The following is a 24,659-nucleotide window of genomic DNA, read 5'->3' on the forward strand; positions in this document are numbered from 1 at the left end:
ATTAAAGTCTTTTTTTTTTTTTTTTTTTTGCAGTGGCCTTGGGAATATGGGCAGCTTGACTCTAAATGTCCAGGCCACGCTCAGGCTTTCAGAGGCTGGACCTTTTCCTCTAACTAAGAGGCAGGAGAGACTGCTCTCACGGTCCCTGGAGCTCACTGGGTCCAAGGAGGCTGTGGCTCAGAGCTGCTGCAAGTACCACTTTTCTTAGTTTCCCATTTAAGACTGCTTCCTCCTGTTGCTGCTGAATAAACCTCCTGTTGCTGCAGAGCTTCTGGCCCCAGCTCAGCTGTAGGCTAGGTTTTAATGGGCAGACGCTTAAAATAGTGGGCATCAAAGCCCCTCTACAGAAAGCAGCTGCCGACCAGCCTTCCTGGGGTCGCACTGCCCCTCAGTTTTGCTACAACTATAAGAAACTAGAGAGGTTATGAAAAATAGGTTGCAGATTAAAGTTGACTAAGAAAATACAGCAACTGAACGCAATGCCTGGTGCCTGACTGGATCCTGGATCCAGGAAAAGGACTAGGAAGAACATTATTGGGATGGGGGAGTGGCATTCAAATATATAAACTGCATATGAGATGCCGGTGTGGCGATGTTAATTATCTTGGGTATGACAATGACATCATTATGTGGGAGAAGTGCCAGTTCTTACGAGATCCATGCTGATGTATTTGCAGGTCAGGTGTCGTGATGTCTACAACCCGTAAATGGTTCACTAAAACAAAAACATGTAAAATATAAATAAACATAAATAAAGAGAAAGAGAGAAAATGAGAGAGATAAAGAGCAAACGCAGCAAAAGGTTGATACTTGGTGAATTTAGGTGAAGTGCATATGTGCACTGTAGTTCAACTCTGTGATGGGTTTGAAAATTAAGAAGAAAAAAAAAGTAGTTCCCTATTCATAGCGTGTGGATCAAGCAAGAAAGCCCAGGCACCTGGGGCCTCAAGCTTGTTGGTGACGGAGGTAGAAGCTGTCGGAATGTCGACTCCAGGCAATACTGCCTGGGGAGGGTTTGCCTGAGCTGGGGATGCCGGGTGACCACGCTGGGGCTGTTTCTGGGAACCCTGGCCGACCCCACCTCACAGAGATGACAGAGCAGAGTGCCCAGTGACTTGCCCAGAATCACACAGCTGGTGTTGGAGCACAGCCTGGGGCGGAGATACACAGTGCCAAAACAGCAGGGCTGACTCGGCCACCCAGGGCCAGTCATTTAGAAACCTCACTCACTATAGTTGTTGAAGACGAATGAAAAACATCAGGGCTGCTTCTAAATTTAGAAGGCACTCTGTACTAGATAGATGCTTCCTTAGACAACTTGTGAAAATACCCGCCTTGCGCAGGACACCCTGGGAAGGAACAGAGGAAATATTACAAAAGACCAAGTGGGCAGTTTGTCTTGGTGGGGAAGAGCAGACTGGCAGAAATATGCAGACGTGCTGTTATCCCCCCTATATTCACACAGAGGAATAAAGGAGGTTTGGACCCATAGTCAGAAGGCATGACTTTTATGACAATGGCAACTTTTCAGAAAACATTTATTGAGAATCTACTATGAGTTAGACTCTGAATTCCTTCAGTCCTTTATTCAGTAAAACTCCACTGGGCTGCTTCCTGCCGCTGGAACCAGCTGTGCACAGAACCCAACAAAACCCTGCCCTGACTGAACTTACTCTCTCTGGGGGAGCCATGGTATGAAGACTTGAATATGGCAGCCACCAGGTATGGTGACGGCTGGAAGGCAATGAAATGGTCAATGCGATGGTGAGGCCCAGAGGTGCTGCCTCCCACAAGCCATCAGTGGTGGGAGGAAATGGCTCTCTGTGGAAGTGCCATTCCTGAGACCTGGAGGAGAGGGAGCCAGCCTGGGACCTGCCAGGGCGCCAGAGGCTCAGGCAGAAGGAACTGCTGGCTTCACACAGAGTTTGGAGAGTTGGGGGAAGGGCACTGCAGGCCCTAAGAAAGCTCCAAGTCTGACGGCAGAGGCGGAGGGCAGATAGGCAGGGACCATAGAGGGGTGTTCCCCGACGGACACAGTTCTACAGGAGAAGCTTCTGCAGAAGGAGAAGCTCAGAATGTACATTTCTATTGGGTAACTGGGTGACCCGCAGAGGCTACTGCTAATGTTCCCTGGCCTTGATGTTTCATCATCTCCCTTTTCGGCCTTGGGGTAACTGCCAGGATGCAGAGAAGTTCGAGAAAATGTTCCTAAAACTGTCATCTGTGATGCCCAGAAGGCTGAGCTGTGTGACATGAGCAGGGGAATGGTGTGGAGGTTGGAGCCCACACTTGGCGAGGGACATCCCACAAGAACTCAGGTATAAGTGTGGAGTCAGCCCTGTGTCAGGAGGCCACACGCCAGAGCTTACAAAGACACCCAGGTCCACCTGTGTAGAAAGCACCTGATTTCTGGAGGGCCTTGTGAGTTCGTTAGCTGTCAGGGCCCAGGCTGAGGCCACAGGCAGATTAGCAAAATGTCCCTCTGGGCTGAGGATTGCTCACTGAAGACGCTGCCATCTTCACCTTATTGAAATGGAATGTTCCGCTATGTAAACAGCTATCTTTGCACACTTATCATTGTTGGGAGGCGGATGTTACATTCCCCACCTGGGGTTTGGGCAGGTCTCCTAACCAATGCAAATGAAGCCCATTCCTCCAGCTGCAGGTCCCAGGGGGCTCCAGGATCTAGGAGCAGGGATGCAATGTTTAAGCCCCACAGTTTACAGCTGGGTCCAGTATTTCCAGAGTCCCAGTTCTACTCAAAGTATTCGTCCTTTTTTCCTACAGAAATGCTGGGAAGGTTAGAAGATGAAGCAGGCAAACTTAAAAACTAGCAAGCTCCCTCTCGATGGAGAGAATCAGATGTAAGTTAGTTCACTCAGGAGGGAAATTCAGAGAGCAATTGCTGAATGCCAGGCATCACACTGGGTGCCATGAATGGTCGATGGGATTCTTGTATCCAAAGGGTGGGTTAAAGCACGTGACCTTCAAGATCCCGTGAGAGCCGGAAGTTCTCCGAGGGCCAAGTTTTTGCCCCTTCTCCGGCTGGATAAGTACTGACTGGTTCACCCACTCAGTCATGAAGTCAGTGAATACTTGTTGAGCACCTGCTGTGTTAGAGAAACAAACAAGTAATGATGTAGAAGACTGCTGAGGGACTGGGACAGGAAGGGGACTCTTCCCTTGGAAGATGGCTTTGACATGAGCCCGAAGGGACACCTGTGTGAAGATCCAGAGGAAGCGCCATCAGGTGAAGCAAGAGGCAAGTGCAAAAGTTTAGGGCTGGCAATGCTTGGGGAGCAGAAAGAAGGGAAAGGGACCTGACCTTTGCAGGGCCAGCAAAGGAACTTGGCTGTTGCTTACGGGACCTATTTATTCTTCCCAACTACTCCGTATGTCTAGCCTTCACCTGAAGGAACCAGGCTCCCAGGGTTTCCCTTACTCACTGGAGGCCACCCAGTTGATGAGGGACCCCCCCACACGCACAGCTCTAGCTCAGTCGCCTGTGGAGGTGAGCACACTGCCACTGCTACGCTGGCCTCCTGTGAGTCTCCCATATCCCAGCGCTTCCCCTACACCATGCCAGCCCTGTGTCCCCATGTAAGACGCAGATCCTGTCACGGCTCCGCCAGCACCTGCCATAGACTCCTGTCCCCCACAGGACCACCTCGTCCCTTCAGCTGTCATTCAGTTCATCACAGTTTGTTTCCATCCTCCTCCCATGACAATGTCCCCACTCACGGCCAACACGCTCCGTTCATCACAGGGACTTTTTGTGTCACTCTACGTGTCAGACGGGCCTCACTCCTCTTCACTATGTGCTTTGCCTCTGCCCATTCCATGGCTGCGTGGGGCGCCCCTCCGTCCTGCAGGCCCCACCCAGAGCCCACCTTGTCCGTCTGTACTCCCAGACCTCCCGTAACCAAAGCTTGTTGCTTCCTCTTCAGAATACCCCCTGGAGTTTCCCCTGCCCCACTGGAACAGGACACACGCATATTGGAGTCAAGTGCAAGAGGGGAGTTCAAGATATTTGGGAGCTATGTGACCTTGCAAAGTTTTCTGGATCTCTCCATGAGCCTCAAAGGTGTTACTAATCCCACTTCCTTCCTAGATCGTGAGGGTCTATAGGAGAATGTGAATAGACTGGCTGGCATAGTGCAAGGCACGTAGTGGGGGTCCCCTGAGTAGGGATGCGTCCCTTTCCTTTCAAAGTGGAGCATGACCTTGGAAAGGCAGGGACTCATCTAACACATGACCACTGAGCCTAGCACCGAGCCTTGCCCCAAAGAGGAGATCATGCTTATGCATCTGCTGAATGAACAAATGAAGGTGGTGGGTCTGCCTGCTGCGCAAAAGCACATACATTGTCAGTGCTGATGTTTCCCCTCTGGGGAAGATGATAAACTAACCATGAAAATCAACTGGGACACATCAGACCCTATTGTTTCTCTAGAGATGGGAGTTCCTATTTCTGGAACCATCTCCAAAGTTGGATAAGTGGTCCATTTAGATGAGCTGAAGTCTCCAGCTGGAGTGGGGCTTAAATGTGTGTCATCAGAATCTCTTTGTGCTTCTTTGGGAGGCCTCTTGGCGCTGACGGTGTTCTGGGGATGGAAGAAAAGTAGATGCCGTGTTTCAAATCACTATCTGTTTCTGCTGGGAAGAGTTGCACAAACTTGTTGATTCACTGGAACTGTTCTCTTGTTCTCGTTGCTCAACTGAACGCCCCTGCACCCAGCCTGCTTCTCTGTTCTGTGAGGGTTGACAAAGAGGTCAGTGCGTTTCCCAGAGGTTGGGCTGGTCTCTGAACAGGTCCCAATTTCAGCCTTTGCAACTTGGTTCTTCTAACTAGCTTCCTCTAGATGCACTAATATACAAACTCTTATTTCCTAGGTCTGACTCAGGCATCCATTTGTTTGAATGAATATGATATTCAATGAATGTTAGCGACAGGCCAGCTGTGAGGCTAAGCCCTGGGAGGATAAGGGTGACAGTGACACATGCCCTGCCGTCTCATCCTCCCTTGGTGCAAGCACGTCTGTCTTCTGGGGAAGGGCCCAGAGATCCCAGTGAACTCTGCTTAGGAACAAAGATGGGTCAGCCTTCCCACAAGAAGGAAGAACCAGTGCATGGTGGTGCCGGGTGTATCGGGCCCCACGAAGGGACTCTCTTCAAGGGTCTCCCCTAATGCCCCCCTTTCCCATCTCTGTTGGTCTGACTTCCAAAAACCATAAGTTCCATGAAGGCAGGGTGTCTACCTGTTTTGTCAATGATTGACACCCGGCACAAACACCTTGCACGGCCAGAGCAACCAACAAATATTTATTACAAGGAAGGGAGGGAAGAAGGGAGGTTGGGTGGGAGGGAGGGACAGAGGTAGCACGTAAAATGGGAGGGAGGAAGGAAGGAAGGGAGGGCGGGAGGAAAGAAGGAAGGGAACCAAGGTAGGGGACACAACGGAAGCCAGTAGAACATTTGCTCTGCCCCATGGTCTGTGTTCACGCCTCACACAGAAATTTCCTGCGCCTCTGCCAGCAAAGTTGTGAGGCGGGCCCTTCACCACTGAGGGGACTGGGGCTGAAGAGGGGACTAATTTTTTCAGTCAAAGAACAAGAAGGTGGCAACGCCACAGTTCAAGCCCAGGCGGTCATCCTCAAAGGCCAAGACTTAATATCTCTCTCTCTCTCTCTCTCTCTCTCTCTCTCTCTCTCTCTCTCTCTCTCTCACTCTCTCTCTCTCTCTCTCTCCCTCCCTCCCTCCATATACACACATACATATATACCGGCCCTTATTCTGGGCCAGCTGGTTTCTGAAACAAAGCTACAGGAATAAATGACTAGAAACGAACACCTGGGCACTTTTACAAGTTCTAATTATGAAATTATTTTTAAATGGCAACACCTACCCAATGTGTGTGTACGAATTGCTCCTTAACGATGGAGGGGACAACTCAGGAGCCTGCATTTTAAATTCTTTGTCACCTTGGCCATCACTCAGGTGTCACTTTGAAAGGGTGATACCTTTGCCTGGGGAATCGGTGCTTTTCATGTGCCAAGCATTTAAATGGTTTCTGACAGCCAGAAGGTGACAGAGGCAATTAGATGTAATGTTTGTGACAGATGGAAAAAGGCATTTTGTCAAGTCTGCAAGAACCTGGAGGAAAAACATGACAGGAGAGCAAGCTCTGTTCTAAAGGGGTAGAGCCGAGGCCCAGCTCCTCTGTGCATTTTCCAAGCTGTGCCTGGGAGGTGCCGCCTTGGTGGGCTCCCCACCATGAATGCCCACAGCTAAAGGGGCAGTGTGTAGCTAGGCCACGTGGAGAGCGATGTTTACCAAAATGTCCGGAGAAAGAAGGTTGAGTGCAGAGTCACCTCCATTCCTATTTGTGTCAGCATGGAGGCTGGGTTGTGCAGAGCCTTTGAGGACAAACAGCCTGAACCCCACTCCTAAACAGTGGGTGATCTGGGGAAAGTCATGTATGCTCTCTGAGCCTCTGTCATTCTTTAATAAACGGGGCAAGTCATCATTCCCTGGTTCAAAGGTTTCCTGAGCACAAACTCAGAATAGTATATAAAGTGTTTAGAACACAGCAAGCGCCTATTACCTGCTGGCACCTTCCTTCTCTTTCCTCTGTGTGTAGACACAGTCAGTGGGCGATTTAAGTTTGCAAATAAAAATGCACCAAGATACAAGCTTCCTGTAGGGCAGTTTGGCAGCACGTGGTAAAACATGGTTTTAAAAATATGTCTATTTAGAATGCAAGGCGGGAGTCCTGCCCCTTGGGAATAAACACCGGTTTCTTAGCTATAACTCCAAAAGCACAAGCAGAAAAGAAAACATAGGTAGAATGGACTTCATCAAAATTCAAAACTTTTGTGCTGCAAAAGATACCATCGAGAAATTAAAATGACAACCCACAGAAGGGAGAAAATGTTTACAAATCATATATCTGATAAGGGACTTGTATCCAGAATATATAAACACTTACAACTCAATAACAAAGACAGCCCTATTTAAAAATGGACAAGGGATCTGAATAGATCTTTCTCCAAAAAATATATACAAATGGCTCATGAGCTCCTGAAAAGACACTCAGCATCCTTAGGCATTAGGAAAATGCAAATCAAAACCACAATAACACTTTATACCCACTAAGATGGCTGTAGTGATAATAAAAAACAGATGATAATAAGTGTTGGTGAGGATATGGAGAGTTTGGAACGTTCGTATATTGCCTGTGGGAGTATAAAATGGGGCCACCGCTTTAGAAAACATTTTGGCAGCTTCTCAGAAGGTTAAACATAGAGTTACCATATGACCCAGCAACTCCACTCCTAGGTGTACAATCAAAGGAAGTAAAAACATACATCCACACAAAAGAACTGAACCCCAATGTCCATAGCAGCATTATTTATAATCGCCAAAAAGTGGAAGCAGCCCAAATACCCATCAGCTATTGACTCGATAAACAAAATATTGCATATCCACACAGTGGAGTATTTCCAACAATAAAAAGGAAGGAAGAACTGACGCATGCCATAACACAGATGAAGGGAAAGGACCCAGGCAGAAAAGGCCACATATTGCATGTTTCCATTTATATAAAATGTTCAGAACAGGCAACTCTATAGAGACAGGAAATAGATTAGTGGTTGCCTGGGGCTGCGGGGATGGCGAATAGAGTGACTGCTAACGGGTACATGATTCCTTTGCAGGATGATGAAAATGTTCTAAAATTAGATTATGGGGATGATTGCACGACTCTGTGAATAGAACTAAAAACCACTGAATTGCATGCTTTAAATGAGTGAACTGTATGATATGTGAGTCATATCTCGATAAAATCATTTTTTTAAAATTAACTGTAGAGGCCAAGAGACATAGCTTAAAATACTATCTAAATATTCATCGTTCATATATAAAGCAAAAATATTTTCCTTTCATAAAGGTTTTCACGGGGTCGCTATTTAATGCAAAGCCATTTACTATGCTATGTAAATAGCTTATTCAGTCCATTTTTATTATGTCTCAGAAAAGAGAAAAATAAAACAACAGTATACCTTTGACCCAGTAATGCCTTGGGATAAGAAAATCATCATGTATATGTGAATAGATTTAGCTATAAAGATGTACATTGCAGTGTTGTCTAAAACACAAAATTAGAAACTAGCTATCATTTCTTGAATACTTACAATTTGCAATGCACCATACTGTTATATGAAAATCACCTCATTGCTTCACGATAACAACCTTTGGGGAACCTCTCAATATCGTCAGGCTCCTTCTTATGGATGAAGGAAGAGTCCAAATCAAACAGCTATAAATCAGAACTGGGATTTCCGTCCAAGTCTCACATTCCATGGGCAGCAGGGGCTCCTAACCCCTGTGACTCTCTCCCTAAGTACTTGATTGCACGCTGGCATTAGAAACTAATAAACATAAAGTAGTAGGTCTCGGCACCGGATGATATTCACAGTGGACTGTGAGGCGAAAAAGACAGGTGCAAAACCAATGGGATCTCACTTATTTTCTACACACACACACACACACACACACACACACACACACACACTTGCCAGAGGCTAGTCGTGTTAACAGTCATCCACTTTGATTGGGAGGATTCTGTGTGATTTTAGTTTTCTTTGTTTTGTGCACCTGCATTTTCTACCATGGATTTTTGTGCTGCTATTCTTGCTCTGAAAATTGCAAAAGTTGCTCTGTTTTACCTTTCCATAAACTAGGGTGACATGCCCCAGCCCTTTCTCTAGGGTGTGAAGAGGGTTGCTACTTTGGCAGGTCTGTGATGACCGTGAGGCTTGTTGTTGGGACCACTCCTGTCAGTCAGGGCCACCTCCTTCCTCCTTCGGGGGTCTTCCTTCTGTCCCACCTCTCACTTCCTCTGGCAAGTGTTCTGAAATGGTCTTGGCCGTACCACTTGTCCACTGACTGGCTCGTCTGATAAGTGAGAATGACTGCTTCCTTCTTGACAAGAGGCAGTTACATTTTATTATGGACTTGTTCTTTTAAATGTAATTAATGTTTTTTCTAATAACAAAATTAGTAGAAATTCATTGGAGAAAAGTTAGAATATTATGAAAAGTATATTAAAAAAAGCTAATAAAACTCACCCATCATTCCTTCACCTTGAATGCATAGGGGACTCTGGGAATTGATAAAGCTGGACTAGCCAAAGAACCCGATGGACGGAGAGGACTGGGGGAGGTGGCGGGGCGGGTACAGGGTCATGTCACATGGCCTCTGCCATCAGTGGACTCAGCTTGGGGGTCATGGGAAAACCATAGCACCTTGCAGTCAGAAAATCTGGGTTCTTAGCCTCTCTTAGCCTCTTACTAACAGATGGCTAAACTTCTCTGATGCCCTTTCCTGAGTATATTCCAAATTCTTTTTGGAGTAAAGTGGGGAATGTACAAAAGAGCGATCCTAGCAGCCCCCGCTTACCTGTGGTTTCACTTTCCACGGTTTCAGTTATCCACCATCAACCACAGTCTAAAATATTAAGTGGAAAAATCCAGAAATAAGCAATTCATAGGTTGTAAGTTGTGCGCTACTCTGAGGGGCGTGACGGAATCTCGTGCTGTCCTGCTTGTCCCGCTCTGTCCCACCTGGCGTGTGAATCCTCTCCACGCGGTAAACGCGCCCTGCCCGCCTGTTAGTCACTTGGTAGCCGTCTCAGTTATCAGATCGCCTGTCCTAGTATTACAATGCTTGTGTTCAAGTCACCCTCATTTTACTTCACAATGGCACCAAAGCACAAGAGTAGTGATGCTGGCAGTTGGGAGGTGTAAAGTGCTTCCTTGAAGTGAAAAGAGTCATGAGGCTTGTCTAGGAAAAAACACACAGCGTTCAGTAGTATCTGCTGCTTCAGGCATCCACCGGGGGTCATGGACCGTTTCCGCCACTGATAAGGGGTTGGGTGGTGGTGGTGGTGCTGTAACTAAGTAGTGTATTTTCTTTTAAAATAATATCAGTTCTTCCTACTTCGTAGGGTGGTTGTAGGTATTTAAATGAGCTAGTATAAGCAAAAGCTGTATATGAAGCAGAAGGTGGTGTCGTTGTAAACGCCTATCAAAGTGACCAAGGGTGGATTCTGGTGTCTCTCCACATGGCTCTTCCAGGCTGCAGACATCACGACGTATCTTCTGGAGCCACAGGGTCAGCCTGCTGCCATGGGAGAAGCCAGACTCTCCCCGCTTTCCTCTCACTGTCCTGGCCACCCTTCCAAGGATCTTGTGAATGAGTCTCCATCCGCCAGCCACTCAGGCGTGGGTGGGCAGTAAGGGTCTGTGACGTGCATAGTTATCGTGTTTCCAGCGGTAGGGAGTTCTACGCAGGGGAAATAGTTCAAACTCTGTAGTCCTGGTTCTGCTACTTTCAGTCCCAAGACCTTGAACAAATGACCTCCCCACGCTGGGCCTCAGTCGGTCCACCTGTCAGGTGGGGAAGATCATACTTAGAGGTTGGTTGTGGGGATCACGTGAGAAAACGTGCATGAGTGACTGGCTCTCCCACTCCCCTTAAAATGTTATATAATTTAAAGGTGGAAGGATGGCAGTGGAGAGAGGTTGAGGGGGTGGTCTGCAGGGCTCAGAAGGTATCCCACAGCAGGGGGGAAACGCCCAGGTGTGACACCTTGCCTGGTGCTCAGTTGCCTGTGCCACAGAGGGACCAGGCTGCCTGTTGTTCCTGCAAGTTTTGCTTCTTACCATCAGCCATGATTTATGAAGAACAACCCCATTTCTCTACACTGGATGTTGTCTTCAGAGTTTTAAAGAGAACAGTTATGTCGAGTCAGTCAGTGAAGGGCCAGCAGGCAGGTGTCCTACAGGCAGGATGAACAGAACCAAGAGTAGGGGACGCAATGGAAGCCAGTGGAACATTTGCTCTGCCCCAGGCTCTGCGCTCAGGCCTCACACAGCCCGTTTCCGATGCCTCTGCCAGCAAGTCTGTGAGGCGGGCCCTTCACCGCTGAGGGAACTGGGGCTAGAGAGGGGACAGACGTATTTTGTACACACACACTTCTCCATAGTAGAAGGAAGGCACTCTCTGAGCCTCCTTCAAGCCTTACCCCGGCGTGCTCCCCTAGGCTAGGATTCGTACCTGAATCTGCTTTTAAGATCCTTCAGGGCAAAAGCACCACCTCAGCTGACACTCAAAGGACATCAGCAAAGGCTAAACTACACCTTGGTTTTTCTCATCCCAATTCCCTGGGCTTTCTCCAAGAAACTAAGAAGTGCTGATTCTGAAGAAAGAGAAGGAGGAGAGAAGGGGGAAGGTAGAGGAAGGGGGGCGGGGAGGGGAAGGGGAAAGAGAAGGAGAAGAAGAAGGGGGAAGTGAGCTCTTACACCCTAAGACCAGAATTTCAAGATGAAAGTTGCGTTATCACCCCTTTGACTGAAGTTTTGCCAAAACTGAAGGGCGACAAGTTAGAGTAAAACTCATGCTTTCCGAGGTCAAGAAAAGAAGATGATTTCAGTGTTGAAAACAGTAAAGAGAATACTGACTCAGATGGATGGCAGCTTTTTAAAAATGTCTATCTCTGCTCTAGGTCGCAGAGTTCTCTCAGCTGTCAGGGCTGCTCAACAGTATCCCCAGTTCTCCTCCTCTACAGTGTTCTGGTGGCACCTGCTGGGAGTGTCCCCAGGAGAGGGCTGGTGCGGGGCGTGGCAGTGACCTTCTGCTTCACGCCTCAACCCTTTCCCCTGCACCGGGCTCCCTGTCTCAGATACTGCCTCTCCCGCTCACCCCATCCAGCCATGCACTTCAGTGCCGTCCTGTTCACCCCTATTTGGTGAAGGCCTACTGTGTGCAAGCATTGAGCCAGACCTGGGGGTGAAGGAATAACCATCTTGACCTCTGCTCTCTCTTGACCCAGATGATGGAGAATCTTATCTCGAGGCCACTGGTATCTGTGCCCTGCTGGGGATGGTCTGTATTTCAAAAAGCAGATGTGAGCGTCAGCCGTGCCTCCAAGGTGGAGATGGCAAGGGACTTGCTACCTGTCAGCCTGCTTTGTAATGAGGGGGTTGCTTCCGTGACTTTTTAGGCCATGGAAAACAAAACTAAATGGCAATTCTTTTCATCAGTATGTCTGTGTGCGGTGCGCTGTTGCAAGCGTTGTCCTTGGTTTCACGTGGCACCCACAGGGCACCGAGTTCCCCACACTTCCCCTCCTTCCCATGAGGTAAATGTCACCATCCCCCTCATCGATGGGAAATCCACATGTGAGGGGTGCCAGGAAGGGACCTCCTGGAGGGACCACCCAGAGCCCCCTCACTGATCCCCCTAAAAAGGGGCCATTCGGCCCTCCTGCGATGTCCACATTTGTCCCAGAAACTCTCCCTCATTGCTTTCGTGGTCAGTGACTTCCTCCTGGAAGGCCTGTGAGTGGTTCCTCCTGAGAAACTCTGGGTGTCCATTTCAGGAAAGAGTGTGTGTGTGTGTGTGCGTGCGTGTGTTTCTGTCTGTGACTGGTGTGTCTGTATGTGTGCTTGGAGAAGGCCAAGTCCTGCCTCTGTGGTGACTAACTGAGGTCACCTCAGTAGCTAACTAAGGTCAAGACACCTTACAAGGTTTGGAGGCTGCAGAGAGAAAAAGCAGTGGTCAGCAATTGTGGTTTTCCCTACACTATTTTTAAAGTTAAAAAAATAATAATTAAAAAAAAATAAAACACTAAGTGGAAACTCATTGCCTTTAATAGCAAGGTCAGATATAGATAAAGCACTGGCCCAGGGATTAGGGACTGCTGGTGTGACTGGGCAGTCTGAGACGATCGGCTCCCCCAAACCCTCCAGGGGTCTCGTGAGCCCCCACACACCGACCATGATATGAACTACACCCTGCCCCCCCGGCCCCCGTGCATCCTCACGATGGGTTATCATCCCCACTCACAGATGAGAACATCGAGGCCCCCAGCTGTCACTCACATGCTCAAGGTCACCTCCGCAGTGAGTGACAGGACCTGTCCTTGTGCCCCAACGCCCCTGCTCTTTGCACAACTCTGCATGGCACCCTTCCCCACCCGCCCAACCAAGTGCTTTACAGTGAGGGCTACGCTTGCTGTTGGCTTGTTTAACCACTGATTTTCCATGAAGAAAAAAGTTTCTTTCAGAAAGATCGATTAAAACAAAACACTTTGAGAGGAAAGTTCTCTAAGCCAGCGTGCAGTATCAGTGCAACCCACGCCTCTAACCACTTCCTCACCATATCAGGAACTCTGGCTTTTTATAGCTGTAGACAGTGGTGAAAACAGTAGAGGGTCCCATCCCAAAATCCACATCTCCCCACAGCCCCACTGGGGGCGAAGCCTGGCTCAGCGTCCCCCACCTCAGCATCCTGCAGCTCAGTTCGCAATTTAGAACCTGGGGCTTTGACTTTGAATACCTTGAGGGGTGTGTGTGTGTGTGTGTGTGTCCTCTCCAGACAAAGCACATCTCACCAAAGCTGCCCCCCTCATCCTTGGAAAGATACAGCCACAGGCATAAGGCCACCACACAAGGACTAAATCATCCTGACCCTTGTCTGTTGTCACCGTTGCTGAATTTCCAGGCCTGGGCTGGCTGGGCATTTTATTTTCATTGCTGTTTATCCGCACCATCAGCCTGGGGCTCTCCCTAGTCTGCAGCTGCTGGAGCTCAGAGAGTGCCACTCGCTGGAGATCAACAGTGCAGGAACCCGCAGCAGTCCAGCCGATGGCGGGAGACGCTGAGTTCCTCTAAATGTGTACGCTGCCTGTCCTGTCCTGAGTCCGTAGACCAGGCTGCCAGCCCTGTCCTGAGCTCTCGGACACATTGTGACAACGTCAGGGTCCACCCCGCCATGCTTCCCACTCCCTCGGCGTGGCTTCAGACTGTCCAGCCTCTCCGCTGACTCTGGCCACAAGGTCCGTCCTTGGACCTGATAGCTGAGTAGAAATAACAGTGATAACAGTACCTCCACCTTTGATCAAGCACCTACCGGGTGTATGAAAGGTTGACTAGTGGCTATGAACTTGGCCTTGGAGCCTGGCCACCTGCGTTCAGGTCCTGCCTCTGCCTCTTTAGCCCTGCGATCTTGAGCAAGTCACTCACCCTCTGTGTCTTAACCCCTCGTCTAAAAACGGATATGTCACCTGCCTCATGGCAGGCTGTGAGGCTTAAGTAAGCTGGAGTCCGTGCGATGCTGAGGACGCATGGAAACACTCCACGCAGGTTATCTAGCTCTTGTGATGCTCAGTCATCACACCCCAGAGGGGTTGCACGGAGTTGCTACCTCTGTCCACAGTCCCCAGGAGGAAAACGTGAAGCCATCGTGTGAAGCTGGAAGCCACGTCTGGAGTGTGCTGCATTAGCTTCTGGGACTCAGAGCCTTGACGCTCCTGGGGACACGACCGGTCCTGGGCCTGGGCCCTCCCTCTGCCCTCTGTGTCCGCTCCTCTCAGTGCCATCCCAGGATAGCTGTTCTCATTGCCCCACTCCTGCTTTGCCCGTGTCCCTTCAGTCCTGACTCCTTTAACCTTCTAGGGCCAATACTGAAATGTGCTCACTTGTTCCAGAAAACACGTCCAGCTGAACAATCAGGAGGACGGGTCTGCTGTCCTCTGGTGTCTCTTTTACACAACGGGTAACAGCACTAACGACCCAGATGAGCACGGGCACCCCACTTTACAGTTTCCAGAATGCTTCCCTCTGCTTTCCATCAATGCTCCTCTTCCAATGCAGTGAAAGCGGCACCCTCTGGTGTACCCATTTCATGTATGAGGAAACTGAGCTGTGCGTTTCCGGTACTTTTGGTTTCTGCTATTTTTAGCTCAGGGTAGGGCCTAGAATGGAGTCAGCCAGATCAGTGCTCTCTTTACATTGGATTAAGAGGGTACAGCTCAGCTCAAGGACACGCCATCTTGTTCTGGATGTAAAACTACCCGTGGCACAGTGTGGGGTTGGTGGCACGGCCAGATGTGGGTGCTGGGATTCGAGTCCCGACTGTCACTCACCAGCTGGAGCTGTTGGGCGAGATACTGAACCTCACGTGCCTCTTTTTTTGTTGTTTGTTTGTTTTCTTTCAATTCTCATGTTTCTTAATTTCCTCCTGGAACCCAGCTCCCACCAACCTATATACTCTTAGAGAGGAAATGCTCCCAGCAACCTGAAATTTTAAGAGACTTCCAATAATTTTGCTGGCACGATTGACTTTCACAGCCACTGTTTCCATCATCATCTAGGTGGGCTTCTAGTTTAAAGTCCGCACCTGTCTTAAGTGAGCCAGGAACTCTTGCTGTTTAAGGAGCCCCCAGGAGTGGTGGTGGGATGATGTCCTACCTTTTACAGACTGTTCTTCCCAGAGGACAGGTCTGATCTTTGTCCCTGTTCAACCCCCATCAGCCCATTGCCTCTCTGAGCAACTTTACTTTGTAGCCAGGACTGACGATCACCCTGCCCAGGGCCCTCACTCCGCAGGTGAGGAAACTGAGGCCGAGGGACCCTCGTTCACGATGACACAGAATGCTGAGGATATGGAGCAGCCCTGACCCAAATGCCTGTGCGCTTCTCCGGGAAGGGTTCTGGGACTCCCAGGCATGCAGGAAGGATGCGGAGCCCTGGTGTACCCTGAGGTGTCTGGGCTGAGCAGGGAGCAGGAGATCTCGACTGTCACTCCTGAGTCCGCTTTCTCTTCCAGGGTGGCTCTGTGTTGGCCCCCGCTGCTGTCATCAGCCAGGACAGAGCTCAGCAGCAGGCAGCTGCTTTGGCAGAGGAGGTCGGCTGCCCCACCTCGTCCATCCAAGACATGGTATCCTGCCTCCGCCAGAAGCCAGCCAACATCCTCAATGATGCCCAGACCAAGGTGGGCACTTGTCCCCAATAAGGTGGGGAGGGGCATTCTCTGATCTTTTACAAGTGGGAACCTGGGCCTCGAAAGGAGACGTGCCCCGCCCAGGGCCACACAGTAGGTTGATGACCACCTGGCACTGGGTTGCACCTTTACGGGTCCCCAGTACTCGCACGGACTCGGTATGTAATGGACCACACCTGGGTACTGATGGCCGATGGACCTCAGTGCCCTTGGGATTTTATCTGTAAAATGGGATGACGTGTGGGCCTTATACAGTAGGAGAATAAAATGAAGTGACCTATGCGAAGGGTCTTGCCTGTGCTGGGACTGTGGTGACACTCGTCAGGTCACAGCTACACGTATGGAGCATTATGGTCATGCTGCAGTGGAGTGGGGCCCCCCACCCGCTTAGAAAGAGCACTCGTGGTTCCCTTTCCCTGCCTGCAAAGCACCTGCTCACAGCCCACAGTCCCTGGCCGGCCCTGACATTAATGAATGGGACACTAGCAGGAACAACTGTTGTCGCCTGAGCTGATGGCTGGATCCCTTCGGCAATGAGCCTGGGCTCACAGACCTGGCGTGGGTCTGGTCCTCAGTTCCCCTAAATGTGAGCTAATTGGATAGTGGCCAGATCTGATGCATTTCCCTGTCATAGCCTGCCTTGGGCCACCATCTCATCCTCGTTCGATGTCTCCTCCTGCCTTACACACCTACGGGCTCAGGCTTACCCATTCCTGGCTGTCACCTCGGCAGGGAGGCTCTGGGAAGCTCCCCTGGCACCAACCATTGCTCAGAGCAAAACTCACCTTCCCAGCCCCTGGTGCCCTGCCTGCTCGTTGCGGTCATTTTACTCCGATTTCCAAATACAGCCCCAGGTGGATAACCAGCATTGGTGTTCAGAATGGTTAAGACCTAAGTAGTGAAGCAATGTAATTGATTATTTCGGTACCACTTTTTTAAAAAGGATAAAAATCCATATAAACAGTGGTATCCCTTTGCACCCGGTACAGCTCCTGGCTGTGAGTGGCCCTTTCCACTACTGGGGTCCTGTGGTCGATGGCCGGTACCTCCGGGAGGCTCCAGCCAGAGCGCTGCAGAGGTCCCCGCGGGCGCGGGTCGATCTGCTTCTCGGCAGTTCTCAGGATGACGGGCTCATCAGCAGAGCGAAGGCTGTGAAGGTAGGCGGGGCGCAAGCCTCAGAGGCGCGTTGGGAGCGGCCCTGGCTCTGGTCCTCTAAGTTGGCCCTTGGTTGAGTGTCACCAACTTACTCGCTTGTTTACAAAACAATTGCTGGAAAAGTGCTGTGTGCAATGGCTCTGTAAGGAGCCTGGGAGGTGGTGATGGGGGTTCAGAAACACAACACCTGCAGCCTCTCAGCAACACACACCCAGACGTGTGAACACGCTGCTTCTGTGGGTGCATCACTGTGGGAAACAGTGTCCCAAAGGGCTCTAGCTTCAGGGCTGCAGGCCGTGGAGACCCCTGGGCTATGAAGGAGGCTTGTCCCACTGATACTGGGAGAAGTCCAGGCAGCTGGATGAAGGGGCACCGTCCCCCAATCCTGGCAGGGACACCCACACACCAGCCTTTCACTCTGGTTTTCTTACCCAGAACAGCGGGTGCCATGCACCTGGCAAGCAGTTTCGTGTGGCTTGTCGACACAGCCAAGTGGGGGTAAGTTGTGAGGTCATTTATCTGCCTGAACACACACTTCCTTCTCTGGCCAGGCGCCATCTCCTCTCACTAGGACGTGGCTCACGCTGGAAGGAGCCAAGCGCATCCACCCCTCCTTGCATGAAACCCAGTGAGGACACACTCAGCACAGGCTGGGTCTGGCTCTATCAACTATAAGGCAACATAACTGGAATGAACAGAAACGGCAACAAAAGATCATTAATGCAAACGGATCTTACACTTCCCTTGGATTGCTCTGTTCCCTGGGGTAGTATCTCACTTCGCGGAATCTATCGTACAGCAACAAAAGTGTCACTTTGACCTGAGGTACATACCAGGGTGTGTATCACAGCATTAATTATTGTGGCCAAACATTGGAAGCAACTCAAATGTCCATTAACAGGGAAGTGGCTGAATAAATTACGATACACACAAGCTATTACGTATTATGCAGAAGGTGAAAAGAACGCACTAGATATGTCTCTGACAGCTTGGGGAATGCCTGTGAAATCCTGGAGAACGGGGGAGCAAACACTGAGAATGCAGAGGAATGTGAAATTAAGGCAGCGTTCCTAGTTTAAAAACAACCAAGGTAGAGCTAGCTGTAAATATGTAAATGTGTATAATTCTGTGACTCCTGTGAAAGGTTAATGGTGTAGAAAGATATGCAACAAGCAATTACCATTGGCTGTCTCGGGAGGTGCAGCAGTGTGAAAAAGAATGTTGTGAGCTTCATATTACTGCTATTACTACACATCCATATATTTGTATGTCATCTACAACATATATGCATACATACTGGTGTATATGTATATGTATCTGGAGAGAGAGAGCCTGCGTGTGCGTGTGTTGCGGGGTGTCACAGAGCAGGCTTGGTCACTGTTAGCTTCGGTCCAGTTGACCCACAGCCCTGAAGAAAGGACTTTTGCCCAGATCCATCTACATTTTTCTGCTGGGCACTCATCTGTAACATCCTTACCCGAAGGGGCTGCAACTGGATTAGTGAACCAGACTAACCACTCAGGAAGCACGGAGATGCCACTCTTTACCACTAGCCCTCTGCGTTTCTTCTCTAAAATAGGAGCCTTCAAATTACCTTTGATCGAGCCCCACATCGGTTAAAACTTAGTATTAGGTTGGTGCAAAAGTAACTGCAGTTTAAAAGGTTACAAATAATTGCAAAAACCGCAATTGGTTTTGCATCAACCTAATAAGTAGAGTCGTTGAAATTTGAATTACGTACATGTGTACTCCTGTAGTAATATGCTGAATTATAATATTATAAAACATTCCTAAAAACAAAAGAAAATGCAAAGCATGAGAAAGAAATAACGTTCTATTTGTGCTGCAGCCTTTCCGTGCTCCACGCTGGAGACAATGGCCTCCAGTCTGGGCGTAATGGAAAGACGTGGCTACTGAACCCTTTTCTGGGCAACGCCTCCTCTCACCTTGCCCTGTGGGGCAGGAGGTGGGAATCTTTGTGCAGAAGCGATTATATCCTCACAGCTCTGATTCTTCGGACCACGTGCTGAAAATTTATCTCCACCATCTTTGACTTTTAGAAAGAGGAAGAACTACTTTGATGTTCCCGGGAGGCTGGGATCATCCCAGGCAGGTGGGAGGGAGCAGGCGCTGGCAGCTGGTTCCCCTATCCTCCCAGGGCACTGGAAAAGCCATCCATAGGATCTGGGAGAGGGGAGCTCGTACTGGCAGATTTCGGGCTGTGGTTGACCGAGGGCAGCCCCAGTCTACATTTTCTGGTTATGCCAGCCGGTTCTAAGAGGGTTGCCTGAGCACGTGGCTCTTTGGTCTTTCCTGCTCCACTCCCAGCAGCTGTTTGGGAGTTTCCCAACTCTGTCCTCAATTTCTGAGCCCCTCCCGCCACGTGGCTGGATCCAGAGAACAATGCATTTTTATTCCTCTCATTGTGTTTCCCTCTGTGGCTTTCAAGGAGACATTTCCCTGGTCCATTTGCAAAGAAAAGTAGTGTCTGCCGACAGGAACTCACTGACCACACCAGTACGGGCCTGGGAAAGTGTGTCCTTGGGTGCAGAGTGGGGAAACAGCTAGGAGGGCATGGCAGAGCAGCGCCAGCTCTGTTTCACTGCTGTTGTCCAAAGCCCAGTCCCGGGCAGCGCTCCCTCTGCACATTTGTTCTCTGTCAGACCATTCTCCTCTCACCTCCCTTCTCCTGTCATTCTCTTGGGGACACACACTTGTGCGCCCCTGAGCCACTCTTATGAGCCTCATCCTATCCTTCCAGGAGCTCATCTAGGTGCTGAGATGGACAACGGAGAGCAAGAGGGAAACACGCATAGTCAGGGTGGCACCCAGCTCCACACTTTTGATGCCATGACGTGCTGGCACCTCCCAACTTTATATCTCCTGCCTGGACTTTTCCCTTGAAGTCTAGGCTCCTTTACTCCACAGTCTGACTGACTTCTTCACTTCGATGTCTCACAGCTTCTCACTCTTAACACATCCCAGTGAACTACTGATTCCCCCTCTGCCCCAGCCCCCAAGCAGCAGGTTCTCCCGCTGTCGTCACCATCTCAACAAACAGCAACTCACGCTTCTGCACACTCGGTCTCCAAACCGGAGTCATTGTGGACTTTGCTGTCGCCCATCCTGCCAGGATTCTATCAGCAAATCTGGTGGGCTCCAGCTTCAGCATGCATCCAGCATGCAGCCACCTGTCCCTCACCACGTCTCCTGCCATCACTCTGACCCATGCCATCGTCTTTCCCCAGGATTTCATGATGCCCTCCCATGATCTCCCTGCTTCTGGCTTTGGCCCTGTGATCTGTGACAGCCACAGTGGCAGGAGCCATCCCTTTACAGTATAAGTCAGGCCATGTCACTCCTCCACTCAGGGCCCTCCCGTGGCCTCAGCACATGTGGTGAAAAAGCCACGTTCCTCACAACGACCTCCAAGGCCCCACCTGACGTGGCCCCTATTCGCTCTCTGACCCCCAACTTCTACGCCCCCTGGCTCACTGTGCTTCTATGCCAGCTGGTCCCTACGGCGTTCCTCAACTATGCAGAGCGCGCTCCCACCTTAGAGTCTCGGCACTTGCTGTTCTTCTTCTAGCATATTCTTCTCTAAGTAACTCACTGCCACACTTCCTTCAGGGTCTGCTTCTTCAGAGAGAATTTGCTTGACCACTCGGCGGGAAAGGGCAGCCGTGTCCCCAGCAGCCTCTCCCCCCTTATCCTGCTCCCCAGCCTCAGCACTTACACCCCTCAACACATTAGCATGTGTTTCTTTGCCTCTTCTATTTCTTCCTCACCTAGCACGTGAGCCCCATGGACACTGAGACTTTATCTAATTTGCTTTCCACTGTATCTCTGGTTCCTGGGAAAGTGTCTGGTACACAGTAAGGGCTCAGTGAATCTTTATTAGATTGAAATAATGAAATTAGAGAGAATGTACCATGTGCCAGGATGTAGCCTAGGAGTCTTCAGAGAAATAATCCATCCCCAAACAACCCCAGGAAGCAGGAATCATCATCACTCTTTTTCAGATGGGACCCCAGATCAGAGAAAAGGCAGAATGCAGATGCAGGTCTTCCCAACTACAAAGGGCATCTCTTTCTTTTATAGCACAATGTGAAAAGCCAGGCCTTCCCTCCGCCAATGAGTGCACCCCTGTGTACACAAACGCAGCCAGAATAGGGCCATTCTGTGCAAAGGGTTTTGGGGTTCCACCCACGTTCTTACTTTATCTCAACCACAACCCAGGAACCAGCATTCAACACCGTAGTACTAAGTAAGAAACAGGCTTCAAGAGGGTTAATGACTGTCCCAAGGTCATCTAACTAGTCATGTGCTAAGCCAAGTCTCCATGGCAGGTCCTGTGTCTCCAAATGGGGTGCTTTGCCCAGGACCCCGTGTGTGCTAAACTCTAGAACAGGGATGGTACAGACACTGGCACCCCGCAGCCCAGAGGCAACCTCAGAATCCTGCCCAACACAGAGCTGCCGTGGGGCAGTGTAGACACACAAGTGGAAAGTGAGCTACCAGCTGTCCTCTAGGCACAGTGTTAGTTTCTCTTTTATTTCAAAACATCTTACTCATGGATACCCTGTGGGTTACCTTCCCTTGTCTCAACCTGCTCGAGACATGTGTTTAGAGTCGGGTTTGTAGGTTTCTCTGTGTTCCCCCAGAAGGCTCCATAGGACCTGGGTCCAGCCACCATTAGCTGAGGGGAGCCCCGGAAGGGTGCATCCCCGAGGACTCAGTCCCAGAGATTCCTTCTCCTCTGATACCAGCCCAGCCCCTGCCCTGTCTGAATTAGGATGGATCGATGGCAGAAAATCACCACACCCACCTAGCACAGAGTGTCCCACATGTTTTCTAACATGGAGACCTGTTTGTCTAGTCATGCAACACTTAACGAGGTCACTTCCTCTGTGCCAGACACCCTGCTGGGTGTTTAGGGAATTCACACACATTAAATCTGCCCTCAGGGAGCTCACAGTCAGGTAAGGAAATCCAACGTGAGCAAAAGTAAATAACTACAATACAGCTTGACACCTGCTGTATGGAGAGATGACCTCAGAGGGCAGTCATGGGAGAGGTGTCACTGGACCCACAATGGCACTACCAGCAGGAGTGACACGGTGACGAAGGCACTGACCAGGACCCCTGTCCCCCAGCCGTCTGTCCACAGAGCAGGGAGAGTGTCCTGGGTGTCCTTGGTTGCAGTCAAGAGCACTCGAGTTCCCGAGAGGCTGAGCCTCACTTTCCTTCTCTGTAAAATCAGAGGATTCTTAGTGCATCTTCTCATAAAGATGTTGAGAGATTCAGATACGCACCAGTGTCTGGCAGATAGGATGTGCTCAATCAATATTAGTTTTTCACTTCATTCTTTAGCTGAACTATTAGGATTGGTGTCCAGAGCTCTTCTCCCTGACCCAGAGAATTACCCAGAGAAAGCAGGAATACACAGGACAATCACTGAATCGCCTCGCCTGACCTGAGACCAATTTTCCAAATCGTGGCAGACACACACACACACACACACACACACACACACACACACACACACATGCTTTCTGTTCCTGCCAACCCTGCATCAATGCCATCAGAGCCCGAGCCACAAACACACGTAAGCCAGATTCCTGGGAGGGCACCGGAGAGGCAGGGGTCCCCCTGCCTCACTGAGGTGCTGCCCTGAGACCCACCTGTCACCTCAGCAGAGCCACCAAATTCCCGCCGACCAAAGAGATTGGGTGGGTAGGGCTTCCTGCGAGCCCAGGAGAAGACCCTCACTCAGCTGCCATCCCACCGGAGGAGGCCCACTCAAGGAGTCCTGACGACACCCGCCAAGTTTAGAACATACCCGTGGGGCATCAGGGCTGCCCGAGACGCCTGGAAGGCTCCGTCCTCCGAGAATGAGCTTGTTCTCTGAAGTAGCGGCTTTCTGTTGCAATTCTTCATCAGTCGCTGTGGTGGGATTTTTTTCCCCCTTCTCTCTCTCTCTCTCTCTCTCTCTCTCCCTCTCTCTCTCTCTCTCTCTCTCTTTCTCTCGCTCTCTCTTCCTAACTGGTGAAATTGACAGTCTGCCTACATTAACTGGGCATTAATTTGCATGATCAAAAGCAGATTTGTTCCAAGATGCAATGGTCTGCCTGGCCCTGGAAGCAAAGGCATCTTCAAGGAAGGCAAGACAAATCAGAAACAGCACGTCGCCACTGCTGCCTGCCCCGGAGCCCGGCCAGGAGTTGGCCTGGTCCAGGAGCAGGTGGAGTGGGGGCCCTGCGGGGTGCAGAGGGGGAGCGCCGCCCGTCTGAGAGTTGGAAAGGAGCACCTGGCAGCCTTAGGCACTGGCACCAGCCCCAGCACAGGAAAATCAAGCCTTTGGTGACAGATTATAGCAGAGGACCATGCAGGAGTCCCAGCAGGGACACACAGTTTCCTGAAAAGAGACGCTGCTGCACCAAATCCCCCCCACTCGGGTGTGTGGGGGGTCAGGATCTGACCCCGGGCGTCCAGCCCAGGACCCGAAACCAGAAAATGGGTCTCAATTCCCTGCTTCCACCACATAATTCGGGCGAGTTGCTGAACCAGTGAGCTGCAGTTCCTTGTCCCTCACGTGGGAACGGGGAGACCAGCCCTGCCTGCCCCCTGCAGTCCTGAGAGGACTTCCAGGCCCCAGGGACAGCCCCCAACGCCCCGGGGGACCCTGTCCGCTTCCCTGGCTCTGGGCTGCCCGAACACACGGTGAATAGTCGACGCTTCCACGCGTCACCTCGTCTCATCGTCCCCAGGGCCCTGCCAGGTGGGGTCATTCTCAGTTCAGAGAAAGCTGGGGATCAGCATGGTTGATGTGTCATGTGTGCCCCCAAAATAGGAAACATTGTATTTGCTATTTACTGCACTGGTAAGTGCAGTGATTATACTTACTATTTACTCAATTATATGTATTATTTACGGCACTGGTGAATGTAAATCAGGATGGATTCACTATTATATAGGATTTATCTATCTATCTATCTATCTATCTATCTATCTATCTATCTATTTATTTATGATTTTAAAAGAAACTAAAAGGAAAATATTTTCACGAGCCCCTAAATTCGTGGTGGGCCCGGGCACTGGGCCTGCTGTGCCTGATGGAGAAGTTGGCCCCTCTGCCCTTCACACCCATAATAAGTAGTAGAAGCAGGAGCCACCCATATGTTAATTCTTGGATGTATCCTGTGCATGTTTATTAAGGGGTTCTCCTCCAGGCTCTGAAGGAAAATTGTCACCCAAACAGATAAATCTCCTGACTTGTGGGGTTTATGTTCCAGTGAGAGAACACACACAATGCTTTGTAAGGAAATAAATTCAGAATTTCAGTTCTGGAAAAAGTGCTCTTAAGAGAATGAAATAGTAACGGGAGAGGCAGTGGTGCAACGGGGAACAGTCGCTTAGCAAGGGGACAAGGGAGGTGACTGTGGACTGAGACCTGAATGATGAGAAGGGCCAGCTCTGGGGACATCTAGGTGAAGAGCCAGTGCAAAGGCCCTGGGGCAGGGCTTGTTTATGGGACAGAGTGGGCCAGAGTGACAGGACACCCAGTGGATGATGGAGAAAGTGGTGGGAGAGGAAGGTGGATGTATTAGAGTGACATGTTTGTTAAGGTCTCATTGGCCACTAGAAAAATGATTTTA

General features: G+C 50.1%; 2 protein-coding genes across 2 annotated transcripts in view; one reads left to right on the top strand and one right to left on the bottom strand.

Moving 5' to 3' along the window:
- The window catches only part of SLA (Src like adaptor), a 57,180-nt gene extending 34,211 nt beyond the window's left edge, over positions 1 to 22,969 (bottom strand). The window contains exon 1 of the mRNA XM_033126378.1: positions 22,844 to 22,969. Coding sequence (XP_032982269.1) covers positions 22,844 to 22,941 — 98 coding nt within the window. The 5' untranslated portion in view covers positions 22,942 to 22,969. The remainder of the gene's footprint in view (positions 1 to 22,843) is intronic.
- TG (thyroglobulin) overlaps positions 1 to 24,659 on the top strand; it is a 216,260-nt gene that overhangs the window by 167,161 nt on the left and 24,440 nt on the right. Inside the window, exons 42-43 of the mRNA XM_033126377.1 lie at positions 15,673 to 15,837; positions 16,836 to 17,003. Of these exons, the coding sequence (XP_032982268.1) occupies positions 15,673 to 15,837; positions 16,836 to 17,003 (333 nt within the window). The remainder of the gene's footprint in view (positions 1 to 15,672; positions 15,838 to 16,835; positions 17,004 to 24,659) is intronic.

The sequence above is a fragment of the Rhinolophus ferrumequinum genome, chromosome 14 (genome assembly GCF_004115265.2).
Source record: "Rhinolophus ferrumequinum isolate MPI-CBG mRhiFer1 chromosome 14, mRhiFer1_v1.p, whole genome shotgun sequence".
In the NCBI taxonomy this organism is placed as follows: Eukaryota; Metazoa; Chordata; class Mammalia; order Chiroptera; family Rhinolophidae; genus Rhinolophus; species Rhinolophus ferrumequinum.